General features: G+C 45.2%; 1 protein-coding gene across 1 annotated transcript; it reads left to right on the top strand.

Moving 5' to 3' along the window:
- Positions 1–4,138: 4,138 nt before the first annotated feature.
- Positions 4,139–19,842, top strand: LOC311101209 (metastasis-associated protein MTA3-like; the record flags this gene model as incomplete). Its single annotated transcript, XM_084142314.1, has 19 exons — positions 4,139–4,445; positions 5,918–5,985; positions 9,350–9,443; positions 9,535–9,673; positions 9,811–9,874; positions 9,997–10,114; positions 10,214–10,316; positions 10,403–10,502; positions 10,622–10,810; positions 11,022–11,096; positions 11,235–11,293; positions 12,613–12,731; positions 12,893–13,050; positions 13,232–13,454; positions 15,171–15,263; positions 15,451–15,612; positions 15,728–15,756; positions 16,136–16,266; positions 19,671–19,842. Exons 1-19 carry the CDS (start codon positions 4,418–4,420, stop codon positions 19,840–19,842), a joined length of 2,124 nt encoding a protein of 707 aa, XP_083998440.1. The 5' UTR covers positions 4,139–4,417.
- Between the last annotated feature and the right edge of the window lie 670 nt (positions 19,843–20,512).

Below are 20,512 nucleotides of genomic sequence, written 5' to 3' on the forward strand. Positions count from 1 at the left end.
ATTTAACTACTTATGTGACTTCTGAAGGTAATTGGTTGCACCAGATCTTATTTAGGGGCTTCATAGCAAGGGGGTGAATACATATCCACGCACCACTTTTCCGTTATTAATTTTTTTGCATTATTTTCAACAAGTAATTTTTTTCATTTCACTTCACCAATTTCGACTATTTTGTGTATGTCAATTATATGAAATCCAAATAAAAATCCATTTAAATTACAGGTTGTAATGCAACAAAATAGGAAAAACGCCAAGGGGGATGAATACTTTTCAAGGCACTGTACAATTTGTGAATCCTGTCTTGATGACTGTATGAGCTTTACAATACCTTTCCTATAGATTTTTGTAGTCTTAAATTATTACTTGGAATAATGATAGCTAAAGCTCCCTGTCCCGGAATGACATGCTAGTGATAAAGCCACAGATAGAACAATGAGACTGATATTTCACCGAATGTATAAATGTGAAAGATCCGCTTGGCGTTTCCACTCACTACTAAATATGGTAGTGAGAGGAAGCCGAGTGGCCAGCAGTGGGAGAAGATGGAAGGAGATGGATTTTGGCCGACATTCTGCAACTTCTCATCCATTAACCATTTCATCTCAATTCAGTTTTCTGTTCCCAAAAGTAGAATATGTTATGAACAGAGTGGACTAAGTTTTGTAGACTTTATCCTTTGCCAAAGTTTTAAAATATTGCGTTGTTTGGAAGGTGTTTAAAGGCTAAATGGGTTATTGCACACGCGCACTTCACAGAGTAGGTGTTCCCTAATGGAAATATGCAGATGTATGCTAGAATGGGCCAATAGGATCTCGCTAGCTTGTGCTTGGTTCTGCCCACCTCTTTGCTTGTTCTGCCCACTATGACTAATTTGTTCCCATTGGAAGGACAGGCTGTGGTCTATCTTGGTTTAGTTTCAACAATCTTTGATAAAGCTATCTGCTCCTGCTAGCAAGCTACAGGTATAGGCTACTTGTTGTAGCTAGCTAGCTAGCTATGTTGCTAAGGTTGCTGCGTTCTAAGTTGGGAGTTATTTTATAGCTTGCATTGATGGTATCATGTTCCTATAACTAAATAGATTACAAATATAAACAATTCTTTACCCATAGCAGTTTGTCGGACTGAGATCTCTCTTGAGCTGTCACAACTGTGTTTAGTAGCTTAGAAAGGAGAACGTGATTTGCAGATGTGATCAGCAGAGATGGTATCTGGATAGTAACGTTACACAAGTTTTGATTGGTTTGCTGTTTAGTACTTGGCAGCTTTTGCCTGTCCAGCTGAGAAGGGTGCAACCCACAAATCGGGGCGTTCCTGCATGTGGGCATTCCTGCATCTGCAGGAACCCCTCTTTATACTTTCTATTGGTCCATTTGTAAGCTGACTCCAGTACATAGGCAGGAGGCATGGGTGCTCCAGTACAGTAGGTGGCGGTAATGTACCATAATGTTGGATGCCAACCACCGATAAACCCTGAGATGCAGTGCCTTAGACTGCTGTGCCACTCGGGAGCCCGAGTGCTAGTGAGCTAAAGGACTGCATATTCATCAACACTGCACATGAATCAGAGCAAATAACTACTCTGTCTGGCTTGATTTTTTTCCCCCACTCAAGGCCAACAGTATGGCCATCCTCCCCTCCCTATCTTTCCGTAGTCCCTCCAACACTTCTAGATCAACTACTGGAGGCAGGGGTAGCCATGGTGGATTTACAGGAATAGCTACCGTTGGACTGAACTCTATTCCATACAGTCCCATCTCCCTCGCCTGGGTATTACCCACCCACCCAAAGCTTGTGTTCTGTCCTCACTCATCTTCCCAGCATGCCTGTGAAATCCCTTTCGCAGGATGAGACACGCCATGTCCCTGTAGGTTGACCCAATAATTCATTACCAGCTGCTCTCTCCTAATCTGCAATGACATATCCCTCATCTCCACCTGTAGTGGAGCCACTGAAATGCCCCACTACATATTCTGAGTCCTTGCCGCTGTATGAGCCTTTCCAATAAGGTCCGGGCTGCGGAACCATATGCTATACTGCCATTGTCTATTACAGATTGGATCAATGCAACATACATGGTTCTCAATGAGGAACGCCCAGCCCCCCACTCCTTCCCCGTCAGACAGCGCATCACATTTAGCACCTTCTTCCACTTTCCCACCACTCTCTCAGTGTGTTCTGCTCAGATCAGCCTAGTATCAAAGTATACCCCAAGGAACCTGAAGGCCCACACCCTCTCCAAGACCTCAAGCATACCTCATCTCCTACCTTCCTCCTGGTAAAGAACACTGTATGTGTTTTCTCTACAGAGACCTGAATCCCCACATTAATGCCCACCACTCTACCTCATCAATTGCTTCCCGTACCTTCCTGACTATGTATGGCACATTTCTTCCCCTCTTCCATTAGGCCCAATCATCTGCAAATAACGACCTCCCAATATCCGGCCGTACCTGAGAGTAAACATTAATGATCATGATTGAGAACAACTGAGGACTAATCACGCTCCCCTGCAGTGTACCGTTATCCACCAGGTAGCTTCCTGATAAGAGACTTCCCCACACTCACCTGGATAGACCTTCCAAACAGGAAATCCTTTATCCAGTTGTACGTTCTTCCTCCAACCCCCATAATATCAAGCTTGATTAACAACCCCTCCTTCCACATCATATCATACGCCTTCTCCACATAAAACCCCCCCAGCTACAACAGTCTCCTTCCTGACCTCTGCTTCTAAGCAGAGCGCTGGGTCCATAGTTCCCTTCCTGAACCCACTCTGATGTGGCGATACTAGCCCCCTGCTCTCCAGGAAGTAAGTTAGCCTCTCCGTAATCATACGTTCCATAATCTTACATACATGTGATATTAAAGCAATTGGCCGATAGCTTGTTGGCCTTGTTGGGTCCTTCCCTGGCTTCCAGATTGGTACCCCTACTGCCTCCTTCCAGCTGCCTGGTAGTTTCCCCTCCTCCCACACTGTGTTGTACAACACCAATACCTTATCCAGTGCCTCATCACTAAGATTGGCCAACATAACATAGCACACCTCATCTTTCTCAGGTGAAGTTAACCTAGCCTTACTTATTGCCCTTTTCATCTCTGCCATGGTAAATGGTGCATTCAACGCATCATTTACATCCTCCCTCCTATCCAGCACTCCAGGGTGTTCCTCTCTCATTCTCTCTCTCCCCCTCTGCCTCTCCTCTGACAAATTTGCCGAGCTATGCACTTGGACAAACGCTTTGGGCATCATCTCTGCCTTCTCCTCATCTGTTACTGCCGCATCCTCCCTACTCGTCAACACTGGATAATCCCACTCCCTTCTGACCCCACTCATCCTCTTAATCATCCCCCACACTTCTCCCACAGATGTCGCCCTTCCAATGGTGTCACAGAACCGACGCCAACGTGACCTCTTTGCCTGATGGATAGTTCTCCTCACCAGGGCCTGGGCCTGCTTATACTGAATCACATGTTGGAAGTTATGCATCCTTTTCAGTCCTCTAAATGCCCTGTTCCTACTCCTCACCATTGCCCCGTTCCTACTCCTCACCATTGCCCCACACTCCTTCGTCCACCATGGGACTGCTTTCCTCCTCCTCCCTGAACTTTTAGGTATAGCCTCAGTAGCTGCCCTCACTAAAGCTGTTCTCACCCAGTTATTCATACTATCCACATCGCCTCTCATATCCACCCGAGCCATCACCTGCTCACTCAGCTACTGAAACTGATCCCACTTTGCCCTCCCAAACACCCACCTGTCTACTCCATCCACTGACACCTCCGCCCTCCAGCCTACTGTGCATACTATGGGGACCGCATTCAAAAGTGTCAGACAAACATAAAGATGTCATGCTCAAGGGGGGCTGTTCATGCAGAAACCAATGGGGTGCTGGGGGGAAGGGGTGTTGTTCCTGCAGATAAAGGAATGCCCACATGCAGGAACGCCCCTAATTGCGGGCTGCAGTTGCACACTATTGGTCCACCTAGCGAACATAAAAGTATTTTGAAAAAATGGCCAAAAATTGACATTGCCAACAAACGAAAATGTGTTCAGAAGAAATAAATATACACAATATGTCAAAACCAGCTCCTCCCTCGCCAGGGACCGATCATCTCGAAAACTAAAGCAAATAAGATGCGTCGGCCCACAAACAATGTGGTTTCGGGTTGATCCGAGTCTTTTGGCTGTGTGTCAGGCTGTCTGCCTACTGTATTGTACTGTGAGAAGGCAGGCAGATAGGGGGCACCTCAGCAAAATCTCCCGCTCAACTTCACATTCAACCCCCCTACGAACTTACCTTCTAATTTCAACGCGTTTTAAAACCGACCACAGGACTTAAACATCTGATCGCTTTATTTATTGATTCTATTTTCGGTTAGTTTATGGTTTGTGTTTTTACACTCCGGGAGGGCAGAAATGGCCGCCAACATGTACCGGGTCGGAGGTATGTCACATTGTTTTTTGATATAGTCGAAACATGCTAATTTTATATCAATGCAGCGAATGTGTGTTACATTATCTTATATATACACCTATAGTGTCATTTCTGATATTATACATGTAAACGCGTGCTGTCATTTACCAGAGAAACGCACGGATTTCTAAATATTTGGGATTCTAATGGGTCAGGCCTCGCGACTATCGTGGCCATACCAGTTAGCTAGCATGCTACACCATAAACATTTACAATTTTTTACTTATTTTCACGTTATATCCCATTTAATCCACACATGCACGGCATGATTTGATGTGTGCGTGTTTGATTGACTTTATTGTTGTTTGGAAAAGGTCCTTTGTATTTGGCTCCTTTTTGGCACGCATCCATGTATTACGGCTCCTTCTTGCGTTAGCTACCAGCTAGCTAACTACCCCCCTGGCTAGAAGGGCATGCTTTGTTGCCAATGCAATGAATTATCTTAACCGTTATAATAACGCTCTATTGTTTGACAGTGTGAAGGGAATGGCCCATACATCTGTATTTGGTAGTTTTACTGTTGCTCATATTCAATGAGCTACCTAACTAGCTATGTGGTTAGCTTTACCAGGTTAGCCACCTAACAGTTAGATAGCTGTTGATGGCATCCGACATTGTCTCATGATGGCGTCGCGTGAATGAATCTTTTACGTTTGTGAGGATAGCCAGTAGCTAGCTACTGTTTTATGATAATTATCCCACAACATCTGGGCAACAAAGTCGGCGGTAAAGGATATTGTCTTGCATGTATGATAACGTTATATTTACACACTGCTGGGTGAAAAGATTATCTGGCAACAATGTAACGATGCTTTTTTTCTACTTGGCTACAGAATATCGGAATGTGTCACGTGATGTTTGATTTGTTGTCATCTTGGAGTGTTTTCCACTTGATGTCACTGCTGTGTATTTGCATTGCATCAATATTATAATATACTGTATGATATTATTGCTATGATATTATATCTACTGAGTTAATGTGTAATCTGCCTATGGGTGAAAGTGGTTGTCTGTGTATCGCCTGTCTTTCTGAGTAGAGATGTGAAATGTGTGTGTGTGTGTGTGTGTAGTACGGTAGCAAACCTATTTGATGATGGTTGACAGGCATCTATAGGTAGAGGTACCACTCAGACCTGATTGACTTGTTTAACTTTGACCTGAACCACCAACCCTCAGAAATAATTTGTGTGTGACTGTGTGTACCCTGGCTCCCAGCTTTTGACTACTGCAGCCTCTACCAAGGGTTCTGGATCTTTATGGCACAGACAACATACAGTGGCCTGGCCCCTTAACTGCAGGGTCACTGGTTTAAGCCCCATTAGGGGTGTTGAATTAGGTGTTAGAACAGGGCTGGAATAAAAGCCTGCACACCCAGTAGTTGTAATGGAGTAGGTTATATGGCAGGCCGTGTGTTAATGTGATGTTATTATGTTCTCTTCCAGACTATGTATTCTTTGAGAATTCCTCCAGCAACCCTTACCTGATCCGCCGGATAGAAGAACTCAACAAGGTACTGCCCGCCCTGGAGTGTGTGTGTGTGTGTGTACATACGTAATTAAAGTACTCTGGCTGATGTGCCTGAGGAGGGAATTGGTGGAATGCCTGTCTGTTTTGTGACTTTCCCTCTCCTCACCTGCGCTAGTGTGTGTGTGCATGTGAGATTGTGTGTTTAATATGATCCATAGCGACAGATGTTACCTGCCTAAAACTGTCATTTTCAACCGGCAGGTGAGAATGGGCACACTTCCTCCCTTCCCCCTCACTCTCCATCCGTACTAGGGATGTGACCAATGGAAACATTTTCTTAACATTTAGACTGCCATTTTTGTATCGGTTTTCCGATAAAACAATAAGAAAATTAATAAAGTTCCACATGAATTCACAATGCAGATGGTCTACATCGCGCATCCCGCGGAGAGACACATTTATAATTTACGCTGCTGGTGCTCTTGCTTTTCATGAGAGTGACGTGTGTAGCTTGTTGTTATCGTCCAATCACAAGTCATCAAACTGGCACTAGGCTACAGTCATGGAGCCTCCGTGTGGCTAGTTATTAGGAGGCTATCTAGGCTAATCAATGGAAGATGGAATTACAATTACTGAACTAAAAGTTAAATGAGGACGGGCTACACCACCAAGAGCCAACACCACCAAGAGGCTGCTATTTAATAATCTGAATGGAGTTATTTACTGTAGGATTAGGAAGAGGACAAAGCGCACAATTCAAGTTACAATATGTAGTCTCAATTAACCTACCTAACGTTAGCTAGCTGAACTACCGTCTCTCCGTTTGATGCAGTCAATACATGTACTATGTAATCAGATGAGATGATACAGTGGGGGAAAAAAAGTATTTAGTCAGCCACCAATTGTGCAAGTTCTCCCACTTAAAAAGATGAGAGAGGCCTGTAATTTTCATCATAGGTACACGTCAACTATGACAGACAAAATGAGGGGAAAAAATCCAGAAAATCACATTGTAGGATTTTTTATGAATTTATTTGCAAATTATGGTGGAAAATAAGTATTTGGTCAATAACAAAAGTTTCTCAATACTTTTATATACCATTTGTTGGCAATGACACAGGTCAAACGTTTTCTGTAAGTCTTCACAAGGTTTTCACACACTTGCTGGTATTTTGGCCCATTCCTCCATGCAGATCTCCTCTAGAGCAGTGATGTTTTGGGGCTGTCGCTGGCAACAGACTTTCAACTCCCTCCAAAGATTTTCTATGGGGTTGAGATCTGGAGACTGGCTAGGCCACTCCAGGACCTTGAAATGCTTCTTACGAAGCCACTCCTTCGTTGCCCGGGCGGTGTGTTTGGGATCATTGTCATGCTGAAAGACCCAGCCACGTTTCATCTTCAATGCCCTTGCTGATGGAAGGAGGTTTTCACTCAAAATCTCACGATACATGGCCCCATTCATTCTTTCCTTTACACGGATCAGTCGTCCTGGTCCCTTTGCAGAAAAACAGCCCCAGAGCATGATGTTTCCACCCCCATGCTTCACAGTAGGTATGGTGTTCTTTGGATGCAACTGAGCATTCTTTGTCCTCCAAACACGACGAGTTGAGTTTTTACCAAAAAGTTCTATTTTGGTTTCATCTGACCATATGACATTCTCCCAATCCTCTTCTGGATCATCCAAATGCACTCTAGCAAACTTCAGACGGGCCTGGACATGTACTGGCTTAAGCAGGGGGGACACGTCTGGCACTGCAGGATTTGAGTCCCTGGTGGCGTAGTGTGTTACTGATGGTAGGCTTTGTTACTTTGGTCCCAGCTCTCTGCAGGTCATTCACTAGGTCCCCCCGTGTGGTTCTGGGATTTTTGCTCACCGTTCTTGTGATCATTTTGACCCCACGGGGTGAGATCTAGCGTGGAGCCCCAGATCGAGGGAGATTATCAGTGGTCTTGTATGTCTTCCATTTCCTAATAATTGCTCCCACAGTTGATTTCTTCAAACCAAGCTGCTTACCTATTGCAGATTCAGTCTTCCCAGCCTGGTGCAGGTCTACAATTTTGTTTCTGGTGTCCTTTGACAGCTCTTTGGTCTTGGCCATAGTGGAGTTTGGAGTGTGACTGTTTGAGGTTGTGGACAGGTGTCTTTTATACTGATAACAAGTTCAAACAGGTGCCATTAATACAGGTAACGAGTGGAGGACAGAGGAGCCTCTTAAAGAAGAAGTTACAGGTCTGTGAGAGCCAGAAATCTTGCTTGTTTGTAGGTGACCAAATACTTATTTTCCACCATAATTTGCAAATAAATTCATTAAAAATCCTACAATGTGATTTTCTTGATTGTTTTCCCCTCAATTTGTCTGTCATAGTTGACGTGTACCGATTATGAAAATTACAGGCCTCTCATCTTTTTAAGTGGGAGAACTTGCACAATTGGTGGCTGACTAAATACTTTTTTCCCCCACTGTAAATAACTGGCATTAAGTTAGTCTACCAGCGCAAGTCAATTTGTTTGCAATCTCTCTCCCCCTCCCTGCTCCCCTCGTCACTCACATTTGAGCTGCTGCTCCGCTTCAAGCCTCTCGCTCTACCTCGTGCATTACAGCTCCCGTTAATAAAGTAGCAATTTTTATTTTTATTTTGTTCTCCTACTAACGTCACAGCATTGTTGCATTGGGTATTTGTACTTTTTTTTTTTTTTTTTCTGATGATGATCGGGACCTGTTAGTGGTAGTTTTGTGATAACTGCAAAGTGATTTTAATTTGTGAAGGGGAAAAAAGTTTTTCTCATTTAACTTTTAGTTCAGTAATTGTAATTCCATCTTCCATTGATTAGCCTAGATAGCTCCTAATAACTAGCCACACGGAGGCTCCATGACTGTAGCCTAATGCCAGTTTTATGTTCTTAATGTTAAGGCTCCCAATTTTGTTTTAAAGTTCACACCCCTAATCCGTACCTCCCTCCCGCTCTCCTCCATGCTTTTCCTCCAGTGTGTTTAATCTCAAGAGGAGACAAAACATCTGTCTGACCAATCAGGCAATCAATCAATGTATAGTATCTTTTTTGTATAATGTATGTAAACCTTGTGTAAATTCCTCTGTCTGTTTCTGTCTCTATATATTGTCTATTGCTAGTTGCACCATATCACCAAGTAAAATTCTGGGTATGTGTAAATGTACTTAGCAAATAAATGATTTTTCAGTCAGTGTCCTGGATATTGGGCCAGGGAACAAGTCTCAGACGTGTTACTTAGTCCCCGCCCCTCTCTCTCAGTTCAATTCAAGACTGTTTTTAAAGTGTTAACTCTCTCTCCCCCTCCCATAGATAGCCAGTGGTAATGTGGAGGAGTATTATTTAATTGTGATAAATCTGTGTTCTAAGAGTTTCCTTCACCTCTCTCTCCCTTCAGACGGCCAGTGGCAATGTGGAGGCCAAGGTGGTGTGTTTCTACAGAAGGAGAGACATCTCACACAGCCTCATACAGTTGGCTGACAAACATGCAAGTAAGTGGCTCTGAATGTCTGGAGAGTTTCCTGAGCCATACAGCAGGGGTCCAGGCTCAGACGGTCATGTTTAATGTGTGTGTATGTGCAGAGGACCTAGAGGAGGATAAAGAGGAGGAGAAAGAGAGTCCGTTGGAGGCGGAGCTGACCGACAAACAGAAACACCAGTTACGCCACAGAGAACTGTTCCTCTCCCGCCAGTATGAGAGTCTACCAGCCACACATATCAGGTACCCCCCCCCCCCCCCGTAAGAGGCAGTATGCCTGGATGTTAACACAGACAACCATGCTCATTTTCTCTCCTTTCACTCCCCCACTCTTTGTCTCACCCCTCGCCGTCTCTCTGCTCTTTCTGTCTCTTTCTCAGGGGGAAGTGTAGTGTGGCATTGTTGAATGAGACTGAAGCTGTCCTCTCCTACCTGGACAAAGAGGTAAGGGGGCTTGTGTGTGTGCACCATACATCCACACCTGCCATTAAAATGCCTCCCATGCCATTCTAATGTGTCAGCTTTGTGTGTGTATATATTGTAAAATGTGTGTGTGTTTTACGTAGGATACGTTCTTCTACTCGCTGGTCTACGACCCAACCCAAAAGACACTGTTGGCTGATAAGGGAGAGATCAGAGTGGGACCACGCTTTCAGGCCGACGTACCTGACATGCTACAGGAGGGTAGGCACACACCTACACACAGACATACTTACCATACGTTCTTCACACACACACACATACACACACTCACACCCTCTGACTGTATGTATCTCTTTGTAGTGGAATCAGATGAGTGGGACCAGTCAAAGTTAGAGGAGAAGCTTTGGGATCCTGACTGTCCTCTCTCCAGCAAACAGATTGACCAGTTCCTGGTGGTCGCACGGTAGGACATTTAACCTCTAACCCCTGACCTCTCAGTTCCTGTTGGTGGTACCTAAGACCCCTGACCTCAAAACTGTGTGTGTGTAGGGCGGTGGGGACCTTTGCCAGAGCGCTGGACTGTAGCAGCTCGGTCAGACAGCCCAGTCTACATACGAGTGCAGCCGCCGCCTCACGAGACATCACGCTGGTGAGAGACACACACACACACCATTTTTGAATTGTCCTGAGTTTGACTGTTCGTCTACGGATGTAACCTTCTTGAACGTCCACGGATAAACTCTACAATATTCTCTCTGCCTATTCTAGTTCCATGCGATGGACACGCTGCATCGTCATGGTTACGACCTGTCCAGTGCGTTGAGTGTGTTGGTGCCGTCCGGTGGGCCGGTGCTGTGTCGAGACGAGATGGAGGAGTGGAGCGCCTCGGAGGCAGCCATGTTTGAAGAGGCTCTGGAGAAATACGGAAAGGACTTCAACGACATAAGACAAGACTTTGTAAGTCTCAGTGTGTGTGTGGAGGGCAGGTGCTCATGAATAGCCAAACATGTTTGATTGCCTGTGTATATAGTAAACTGTGTGTGTGTGTTTGCGTCTGACATGTTGGGTTCAGAATAACCCTGGTCAGCCTGCTCATCAATATTCATGAGGGATCTGACACACAGACGTCAAAAACATGAAAGTTATTAATACTTTTCCCTCACTTTAGCTACCGTGGAAGTCTTTGACCAGTATAATAGAGTATTATTACATGTGGAAGACAACAGACAGATACGTACAGCAGGTAAGTCTCAGTATCTCTACACCACTCCTGCTAACTAGCTAGCTTGCTTAGCTGTTAGCAGCATCCAGTGCCAAGCTATCCTCTGGTCTTTCCTTGGCTTGCAGTCTAACTCTCCTCTCTGTGTTTCTCTCCGAGCAGAAGAGACTGAAGGCAGCAGAAGCAGAAAGCAAACTGAAGCAGGTTTACATCCCCACATAGTAAGTGTGTGTGTTTGATTGAGTGTGTGTTAGTGTTGATGCACAATGTCCATATACACTACATTACCAAAAGTATGTGGACAACTTCTTGTTAAACATCTCATTCCAAAATCATGGCCATTAATATGGAGTTGGTCCCACCCTTTGCTGCTATAACAGCCTCAACTCTTCTGGGAAGGCTTTCCACTAGATGTTGAAACATTGCTGCGGGGACTTGCTTCCATTCAGCCACAAGAGCATTAGTGAGGTCGGGCACTGATGTTGGGCGATTAGGCCTGGCTGGCAGTCTGTGTTCCAATTCATCCCAAAGGTGTTCGATGCGGTTGAGGTCAGGGCTCTGTGCAGGCCAGTCAAGTTCTTCCACATCGATCTCAACAAACCATTTCTGTATGGACCTCGTTGGTGCACGGGGGCATTGTCATGCTGAAACAGGAAAGGGCCTTCCCCAAACTGTTGCCACAAAGTTGGAAGCACAGAATTGTCTAGAATGTCATTGTATACTGCAGCCTTAAGATTTCCCTTCACTGTAACTAAGGGACCATTTTTCCTCCTCCACCAAACTTTACAGTTGGCACTATGCATTGGGGCAGATGTGTTCTCCTGGCATCCGCCAAACTCAGATTAGTCTGTCGGACTGCCAGATGGTGAACCGTGATTCATCACTCCAGAGAACGCATTTCCACTGCTCCAGAGTCCAATGGTGGCGAACATTACACCACTCCAGCCGACGCTTGGCATTGCGCGTGGTGATCTTAGGCTTGTGTGCGGCTGCTCGGCCATGGGAACACATTTCATGAAGCTTCCAACGAACAGTTCTTGTGCTGACGTTTCTTCCAGAGGCAGTTTGGAACTCGGTAGTGAGTGTTGCAACCGACGACAGACTATTTTTACGCGCTTCAGCACTCGGTGGTCCCGTTCTGTGAGCTTGTGTGGCCTACGACTTTGCGGCTGAGCTGTTGTTGCTCCTAGACGTTTCCACTTAACAATAACAGCACTTACAGTTGACCGGGGCAGCTCTAGCAGGGAAGAAATTAGATGAACTGACTTGTTGGAAAGGTGCCATCCTATAACGGTGCCACATTGAAAGTCACTGAGCTCTTCAGTACGGACCATTCTACTGCCAATGTTTGTCTATAGAGATTGCATGGCTGTGTGCTCGATTGTATACCCCTGTCCGCAACGGGTGTGGCTGAAATAGCCGAATCCACTAATTTGAAGGGGTGTCCACATACTTTTGTGTGTATATATAGTGTATGTGTATCTTCAGCTGTTACATAGGATTCAGATTGTAAGCTTTGTGTATCTACCTCGTTTCGCAGCAATAAGCCCAACCCTAACCAGCTCTCAGTGACCAATGGGAAGATGGCAATGGTGAATGGGGCGGGGCCTGGAGCCTACCATGCAGCGGGGGGAGGACGGGCCTGCGAGAGCTGCTACTGTAAGTACACCTTTATCCAGCCATCCAGCTCTCCATCCCTCATGGGAGACTGATGAACAGTGTTTAAGAGGAAACCTTATTGATGGACTGTTAGATACTGATTATGCTTATTGATTATGCATTGATAAGGTGTATGAGTCTTTATGTATGTGTGTGTACAGCGATGCAATCAGCCCAGTGGTACTCGTGGGGGCCGCCCAACATGCAATGTCGCCTGTGTGTGTCGTGCTGGATGTACTGGAAGAAGTACGGTGGCCTTAAGATGCCAAGCAGAGCGGAGGCGCCCGAGGAGAAGACCCCACCCAGTCCTTTGCCCAACGTAAGACCTCACCTTTAACTACCCCACACCTCCCCTTTAACATTGTTCCCCACTCAACATAAAACCAAATTCTGCTTATTCAATGTTACTGAACGTTCAGATATGGATATATCATGTAGAACAGTTGTTCTTCTTGGTCATGGACAACAGGTATTCATGTGAGCCTTTTCTCCTTCTCTAGGAGCCTCGGTCGCGTGGCCACGGCCCCCGCCAGTCCAGTCACATGGTGCCGGTGCGTAACAGCGGCAGCCCCAAGTCCTCCACGAAGACCAAGCAGGCCTTCTTGCTGCAGGCCTCCCGCCTCACCAAGCTGGCACGCCACATGTGCCGCGACATCATCAGACTTCGACGCGCTGCGCGGCGCCCATTTGTGCCCATTAACTGTGGCGCCATAAAGGCAGAGTGTAAGAGCTCCTTCAATTCCTAACTTCTGCCTCATGACACACCCATACATGGACACACACGCACGAACACACACTCGTACACACACACTGCCCCCTCCTTCACCTTGACACCCCCCTTTCACCCATCCCCCCCACCTCGCTGCCCCCCCCTCCCACGTCTGTCTCTCTCTCTGTTTTTGTTATATTGTATTATATTATTATTATTTTGGTTTTGTATTCTCCCCGGTTTCAATAAAGACTGCCTGTCCTCATGACTTTTGTGTTTCATCATCTGTTGGTTTGTCTGTTTTGGTTTGTTTTTAAGTCACTGTATCAACTGAACAGCCATTATAGCCGTTTGAAATCCATACAAGCACACACTCTTCTCCAAACATTTTTCAGAAAAAGTAATTTTCTATACATGCCCACCCATACACAAACATAGATGCATATAATTTATGCTTGTCCTATTTTCCAGGCCAAAGTATATGATAGTTGTAGAATGTATGCATATATTTAAGGTTAGTTAGAAGTATATTTTAATAAGAAAAGCTCTATTTTGCGCAGCACATTGCGTGTTACATTAATGAGCCTTTGTATGTGTGCTTTTCTGCGTGTATAGGTGCTTTTTCTGCAAGTAATTGTGTGTATGAGTGATCGCTGTGATTGCTTGAGAGCGGTTTGATTAGCTAGAGCTCATCTGACAACACGGAGGAAGATAATGAGGAATGGACATAAGGGAGAGGAGGGAAAGGAAGGTAGAGGGAGGAGGGGAACAGAAGTAAAAAGTAGTGGCTTCTATGAAGATAATGATGATGATGGTAATCAGCCCTCCATTCTCTGCTTTTCTTTCTGAGTTTGAAGCTTGTTTATTATTTACTATTTCTGTGTTGCCATGTCAACCCACTCCTGCTCCCATTCTGTCCTGTAATCAACTCTTACGTGCCCATATCAGGACCTTCCTCTGTCCCAGTCATATGGACTCATCTCTATTTCTCCTACCTTGTCTTGCTCTTCTCTCTTCCACTCCCTCTGTCTATATCTCTTCCTCTATCCATCTCTCTCTCTGTCTCTCTGTGAATGTGACAGTGGTAACTAATAAAGTCACAGCTGAAACCATCCTCTCTGAGTCCTTGTGCTTCATGTGTCTATGTACCTGTCCATCACTACATCAAACATACCGATTGGCCAGAGGACCAGACAAGGCCTGCCCCTACAGCATGGACTCCGCCTCTCTGCCTGCTTCCATCACACCCCAGTCACACCCTCACCATGCTGTATGCGTGTGTGTGCATGCATGTGAGCATGTATGTTTTAGTGTTTTTATTTTAGGTGTTGTGTTTTAACGTATATTCAGTTTGTGTGTGTGACAGAGAGAGCTCTGCTACTACATCTCCCCATAACCATCTTATTCAGTAAGTCGTCTATAAACACATCGTTTCAGTCTCATAAACTGACTGTTTTCAACTCAGACTGAAGCAAGATAGTTACAGTAGCAGATTAGTAGTTGCACAGCTATTTTTAGTGGGTTACAGTTCGTTTCGGAGCCTTCAGATAAATTCTGCGTTAGAGATTAAACAATACAAGAAAACTACACCGCATGCAACAGGCACCGGTAGATTAACCAAAATGTCTCAATATTCCTGAGTCTGACTGTGAATGACAGTACAGCTGCTTTGTTTGTCACTGGCGGTGTGATTGGTCAGTAGATGAGCTGCTGTTTGGTGATTGGTCTAGATATGTTGCGGGTGTCGGAGGGGCAAGTCGGGCGACCATCCAGAATCCGGACCACCCAGAGGAGCACCCTGACCAGCGTCCTGCAGTTCCTGGGTAACACACACACACCTACACCTACACACACACACACACACACAATACCTAAATAATGGAGCAAATACGTCCCACGACATGTTTCTATGACATGAGTAATCCACAAAGAATGACATTCTCCTATGACAACAAAAACATAAAATAATTAGTGATATGGGTATCAAATGTGTGATGTAATGTGTTCCAGAGTCCCGCCCCGCGATACACGCCCCCCGTTCTCACCGAACCCTCGGCTTACAAGCCCCCCCCCAACGCCGCCTCCTCTCTTCTCTCCCTTACGGTCCCCATGGCCTTCTGGGTAAACGCAGCTTCCACCACCACACCAGAGCAGAGCCGGAGAAACGCCCAGGTACACACACTCACACACACACCCACACACATACAGACACACACTTGCACACACACATACAATCACACACACACCAATTAATCTCTATCATGTTGTCTCCTGTGTCCTTCTGTAGAAAACCCAGGGCAGACAACGGAACCAGTTGTGAGTAACAGTCTTTCTTTTACTAAACACTTTACATACTGTAGATTGCGCTCCTACTTGACTACATTGCAGACGCATCCCAGATCTCAAAATACCTGGAAAGGTTTTAATATATCCGCTAACCACATCGTATGACATACCAATCTGCCCGACTGCTGCCCAGTTGATGACGTAGCACACAACTATTGGTTGATGATGCAATGCAACGTCTGCAATGTAGTCGGGCAGCAACTACATTCAAATACAGACTTCAAATACAGACATTTAAGGTTGACTCCGCAATATTGCATCATTTAACATGGCAGATTTTTCTTGGATGATTATGAGGTGCTTGTATATGATTGACATATTCTAATTGTTTGTGATTGGCTCTTCCCAGCACAACGGCCGTAGCAGTGGAGTCGGAGGGACCAGGGGCAGTGCTAGGGGCGGAGTCATGATTAGGAAGCGACGCCCAAACTTGATCGATGCCCCTGACGACAGCTTCTTCCTCGTCTCCCGGGAGACCAGGTAGGTGTGGCCTCTGATTGGCAGCTGGGCTGATGATGCGTTCGACTGTCTTATATGTGATTGCCGCGTGACGGCTGATTATGCCTGGGACTGACAGCTGATTGGGCTGAAGCAGCCATGTCCTAACAAGCTTCGACAACCATGACTCACCGAGCACAGAAATAGAATAATAGAGATGAGGACGTAGAAATGTAATGAATAAACAGGTCACAGCTGAGCGTTGAGATGCATCAGGAGTTGAGTCTGGGTCAAACTGGGTCAAATTGGACTATAGATGCACACTAAGAAATTAGGGTTCCTCAAGGGTTCTTTAGGAAGGGTGATGGTTCTATGTGGAACCATACTGACCCAAAACCATACTGACCCAAAGCACCCTTTGAGCTCTTCAAAGGTTCTTTGCAGTTCAAAAAAGGGTAATTTTTTTAGTGATAATTAAAATGTAGGGGTGGCGGCTCAATCAAATATTTTGGGGCGTGGTTTGCGCACAGCTCTTTTTGTGCAACCGTGAGTGAGTGTCATTCCAGTTGATCTAATCTGTTGTGTTATGCTATTACATTATATTATTATATCTGACTATGGCCAGTGATGGTGTCTTGTGAAAGACTTGCGTAAGACCTTGTGTCAGTTGAGAACGGTTGACTCAATTCTCTCCTCAGGGACCCCCAGCCGTTCCAGAGCTAGCAACCTGATTCAACTTGTTAATAAACACAATAATACAATTAATGCAATTTTAACAATTTAATATGGCTAAAAACCCTGCATGGTTCTACAAAAAACGTTGAGATTGAGAAAGGTTCTTTAAAGAACCATTCTCCATAAAGGTGTTCTATTTAGCCCCCAAAAGGGTTGTAACCATAGCGGAACCCTTTTTTGGTGCTATATACAACCTTTTTTAATTGTTCTTTATAGAATCTTAGGAAAGGGTTCTTTATAGCACCATCCAGGTTCCATTTAGAACCTTATGAGCATGGTTTTTTATAGAACCTTCAAAAAAAGGTTCCATGTACCACCAAAAAGGGTTCCGCTATGGTTACAAGCCAAAGAACCCTTAGTTGGCACTATATAGAACCATTTGGTTTTAGTGTGTGGTCTATGGATATTGTTTTGCTATGCATCAACTTGCTAGGTTAAGGGATAGTTAGTTTAACATCTTTTAATGGGGATCACAACTGTAGGGTACACAGGGCTGAGACTGAAGCCACTGCCAAGCTGATGAATGGGACTCCACAGGTAACCAAATAGGCTCATCTCATACAAAACACACTCACATAATGTTATCTCTCTTAATGTACACACACACACCTGGGCCCGTATTCAAAAAGTGTCTCAGAGTAGAAGTGCTGATCCAGGATCAGTTCCATATAATGTTATTACGACCTCAAATGCACCATCCTACACTCTAAGAAAAAAAGGCTTCCAAAAGGGTTCTTCGGCTGTCCCCATAGGATAAGCCTTTTGGATTTCATGTAGAACCGTCTGTGGAAAGGGTTCTACATGGAACCAAAAAGGGTTCTACCTGGAACCAAAAAGGGATATTCAAAGGGTTCTCCTATGGGGACAGCCAAATAACCCTTTTAGGTTCTATATAGCACCTTTTTTTCTAAGAGTGTACATTAGCACTCCTACTCTGAGACTCTTTGGGAATACAGGTCCTGACCTCTCGTGCCCTGTTGCATCGTGGGTCGGCGTGTGTTTCCCTTCCTGTCAGTGACTGGCTGCTTGTTTCATTTCAGTGCTGCAGCCGTTACACACCTGCTCACGGTAAGCCCCCAACCCCGCACACACACACATGCACACCCACGTGCACACGCAAATGTAAGCACACACACACACATGTGACCTGGGTTACCTGTGGAGTCTGTTTCTCACTTGTGGATCGTACAGTCCAGTCAACTTGATAATGCACTCACACACAGTCCATGAAAAATGTCCACCCGCATCACCCCCCTTTTTCCCTGGATGAAGGGTTATTTTAGTCTAATTGTCTGATATTGACCAGGCTTCAATGGAAATATTATTACTGCACCACTGGAGCATCCACTTACATGCCACTGTGTGCGTGTGTGTGTGTGTTTGTGTTTGTGTGTGTGCCAGAATACTTCCTCTTCCCAGAATCTCAGCTGTAATATGCTAATGAGTCTCATCTGATTGGCTGACACTAATTAGAACCAATTAGAGCTCAGATAGAGGTCAGGCTGGTGGTGTGTGTGCGCATTTGTGTTTGTGTGTGTGTGTGTGTGTGTGTAAGATTACATATGCCCAATGTTTCTAAACAGGTAGAGATTAGTCTCCCAAGGGTCGGCGGACAGGTTGTTTCCCATATTGAAAATGTTCCAACATACACGTCTGCACAGGTTCAAGCATAGGTTGGGCAAGGCAGAAATGGACGTGCAGGAAATCCGTTCTGAGCCTTATGTCTTAAACATCCCCACCGGACACAACATTTGTAACTAGCTAGATGGAGCTTGCAGAGAATATTTGTGTTTCGCTAGTAAGTAGTTTGCATGCACCATGACAGCTAACGTTAGCGTAACAAGCTTACAACCACTATAGTAACCCTAACTACTGTATCTGGATCCGAATTGTGTCCGCCTCTGTCATGTTTCTGAGAGGATTATTGCTCAAGAGCACAATTGCCGTTCACATTCTACGCCCCACCTACCCAAACTCGTGATTTGTTGGTAGAGTTGTCTGTCTGAAGAGCACTCTCCCCAGATTTTTTTGTTCTCCCCTTTTGAAGTTACCGAGAAATTCCCCCATGTTCCCCAGACCTAATGCTGTTGCTCTAGGTCTGCGATTTTCGAGACTATGAAAGAATATATTCAGTAAAAGGTACTAGCGACTGTGTGTGTGGCACACTCATACATTTTCCATGACTCTGTGACTGGTCCTGCCTCACTAGATGGAGTGATCAATATTACTGATTATATCACACAGAGAAACTCTCTAATAAACACTCAGGCATTCACCAGACAGCCCTGCCCTCAGGACCCGTCTCTCTCTCCATCTCCCTCTCTCTTTCCTTAATGCAGTAAAAAACAATGGCCAAAACAACACAATATGCACGCACAAACTGACACACAGTGTCTATATTAGCCAAATTAAATCCCAGCGTGAGTTGTACTGGAGGTAATTGATACATTTTTCTGTTCAGAGAAATTATAAACAACCCTGAGAGAGCGAGAGAGAGAAGGCGAGATGCTGCCAATGCTGTAGTAATAGACTCTCTGCAACAACAGCCCTTTACTTAATGTATCTTTCTCTCAGTCTCTCCCAGTGTTTTAGCAGAATAAAAGGTTAGAGTGAGACCGTGTGTTCTAACGTTCTGTTGAGTTCCCCTCTGATGTCATATCCTGTCCTCTCTGATGTCCTGTCCCCTCTGATGTCATGTCCTGTCTCTCCAGGAGGGCCAGGCGGCTGCTGTCACGGTCCCAGCTGAGGCGCGCCTGTCGACAGCCCTGTGAGCAGATCACCCTGCGCAAGGCCTCCCAGGCACTACCACAGGGGCCGCTACTCGCCCCTCCACACCCCCACCCCAGCCTCAGGATGAGGGGACCCATCGTTATCCACGACTGACCACTGACCCCTGACCTCTGACCCTATCTCCCTCCCATGCCTGTCACCTGCCAATGCTCTACATGCAAGACCCCAACCCTAGTTTCACCTGGCCCCCGACCCCCTGCCCTCCCCATCGCCCCCTTAAAAAAAAAAATATCTGACCCTTCACCTCGGGAGGAAGTGATGTGCTATGTTGCTGTGGGGAAAGAAAGTGGTTCCCACCTGTACAGATTAAACTTCCCTGGGACAGAAACCTGTGTGTGCGTGTGAGAATGTATGTGGTTAAGCGCAAGTGTGCACGAGTGTGAGAACTTGATGTTTTTTCTTCTTCTTCTGTACCTGCTACATGCCAGTGAGTGGTGGTTGTGAGCTATAAATATACAGTATATACAGTACCAGTCAAAAGTTTGGACACACCTACTCATTCCAGGGTTTTTCTTTATTTTTTACAATTTTCTACATTGTAGAATAATAGTGAAGACATCAAAACTATGAAATAACACATATGGAATAATGTAGTAACCAAAAAAGTGTTAAACAAATTTGAGATTTGAGATTCTTCACAGTAGCCACACTTTGCCTTGATGACAGCTTTGCACACTCTTGGCATTCTCTCAACCAGCTCCATGAGGTAGTTACCTGGAATGCATTTCAATTAACAGCTGTGCCTGTAAAAGTTAATTTGTGG

The sequence above is a fragment of the Coregonus lavaretus genome (assembly GCF_964263955.1).
Source record: "Coregonus lavaretus genome assembly, chromosome: 25".
NCBI lineage: Eukaryota > Metazoa > Chordata > Actinopteri > Salmoniformes > Salmonidae > Coregonus > Coregonus lavaretus.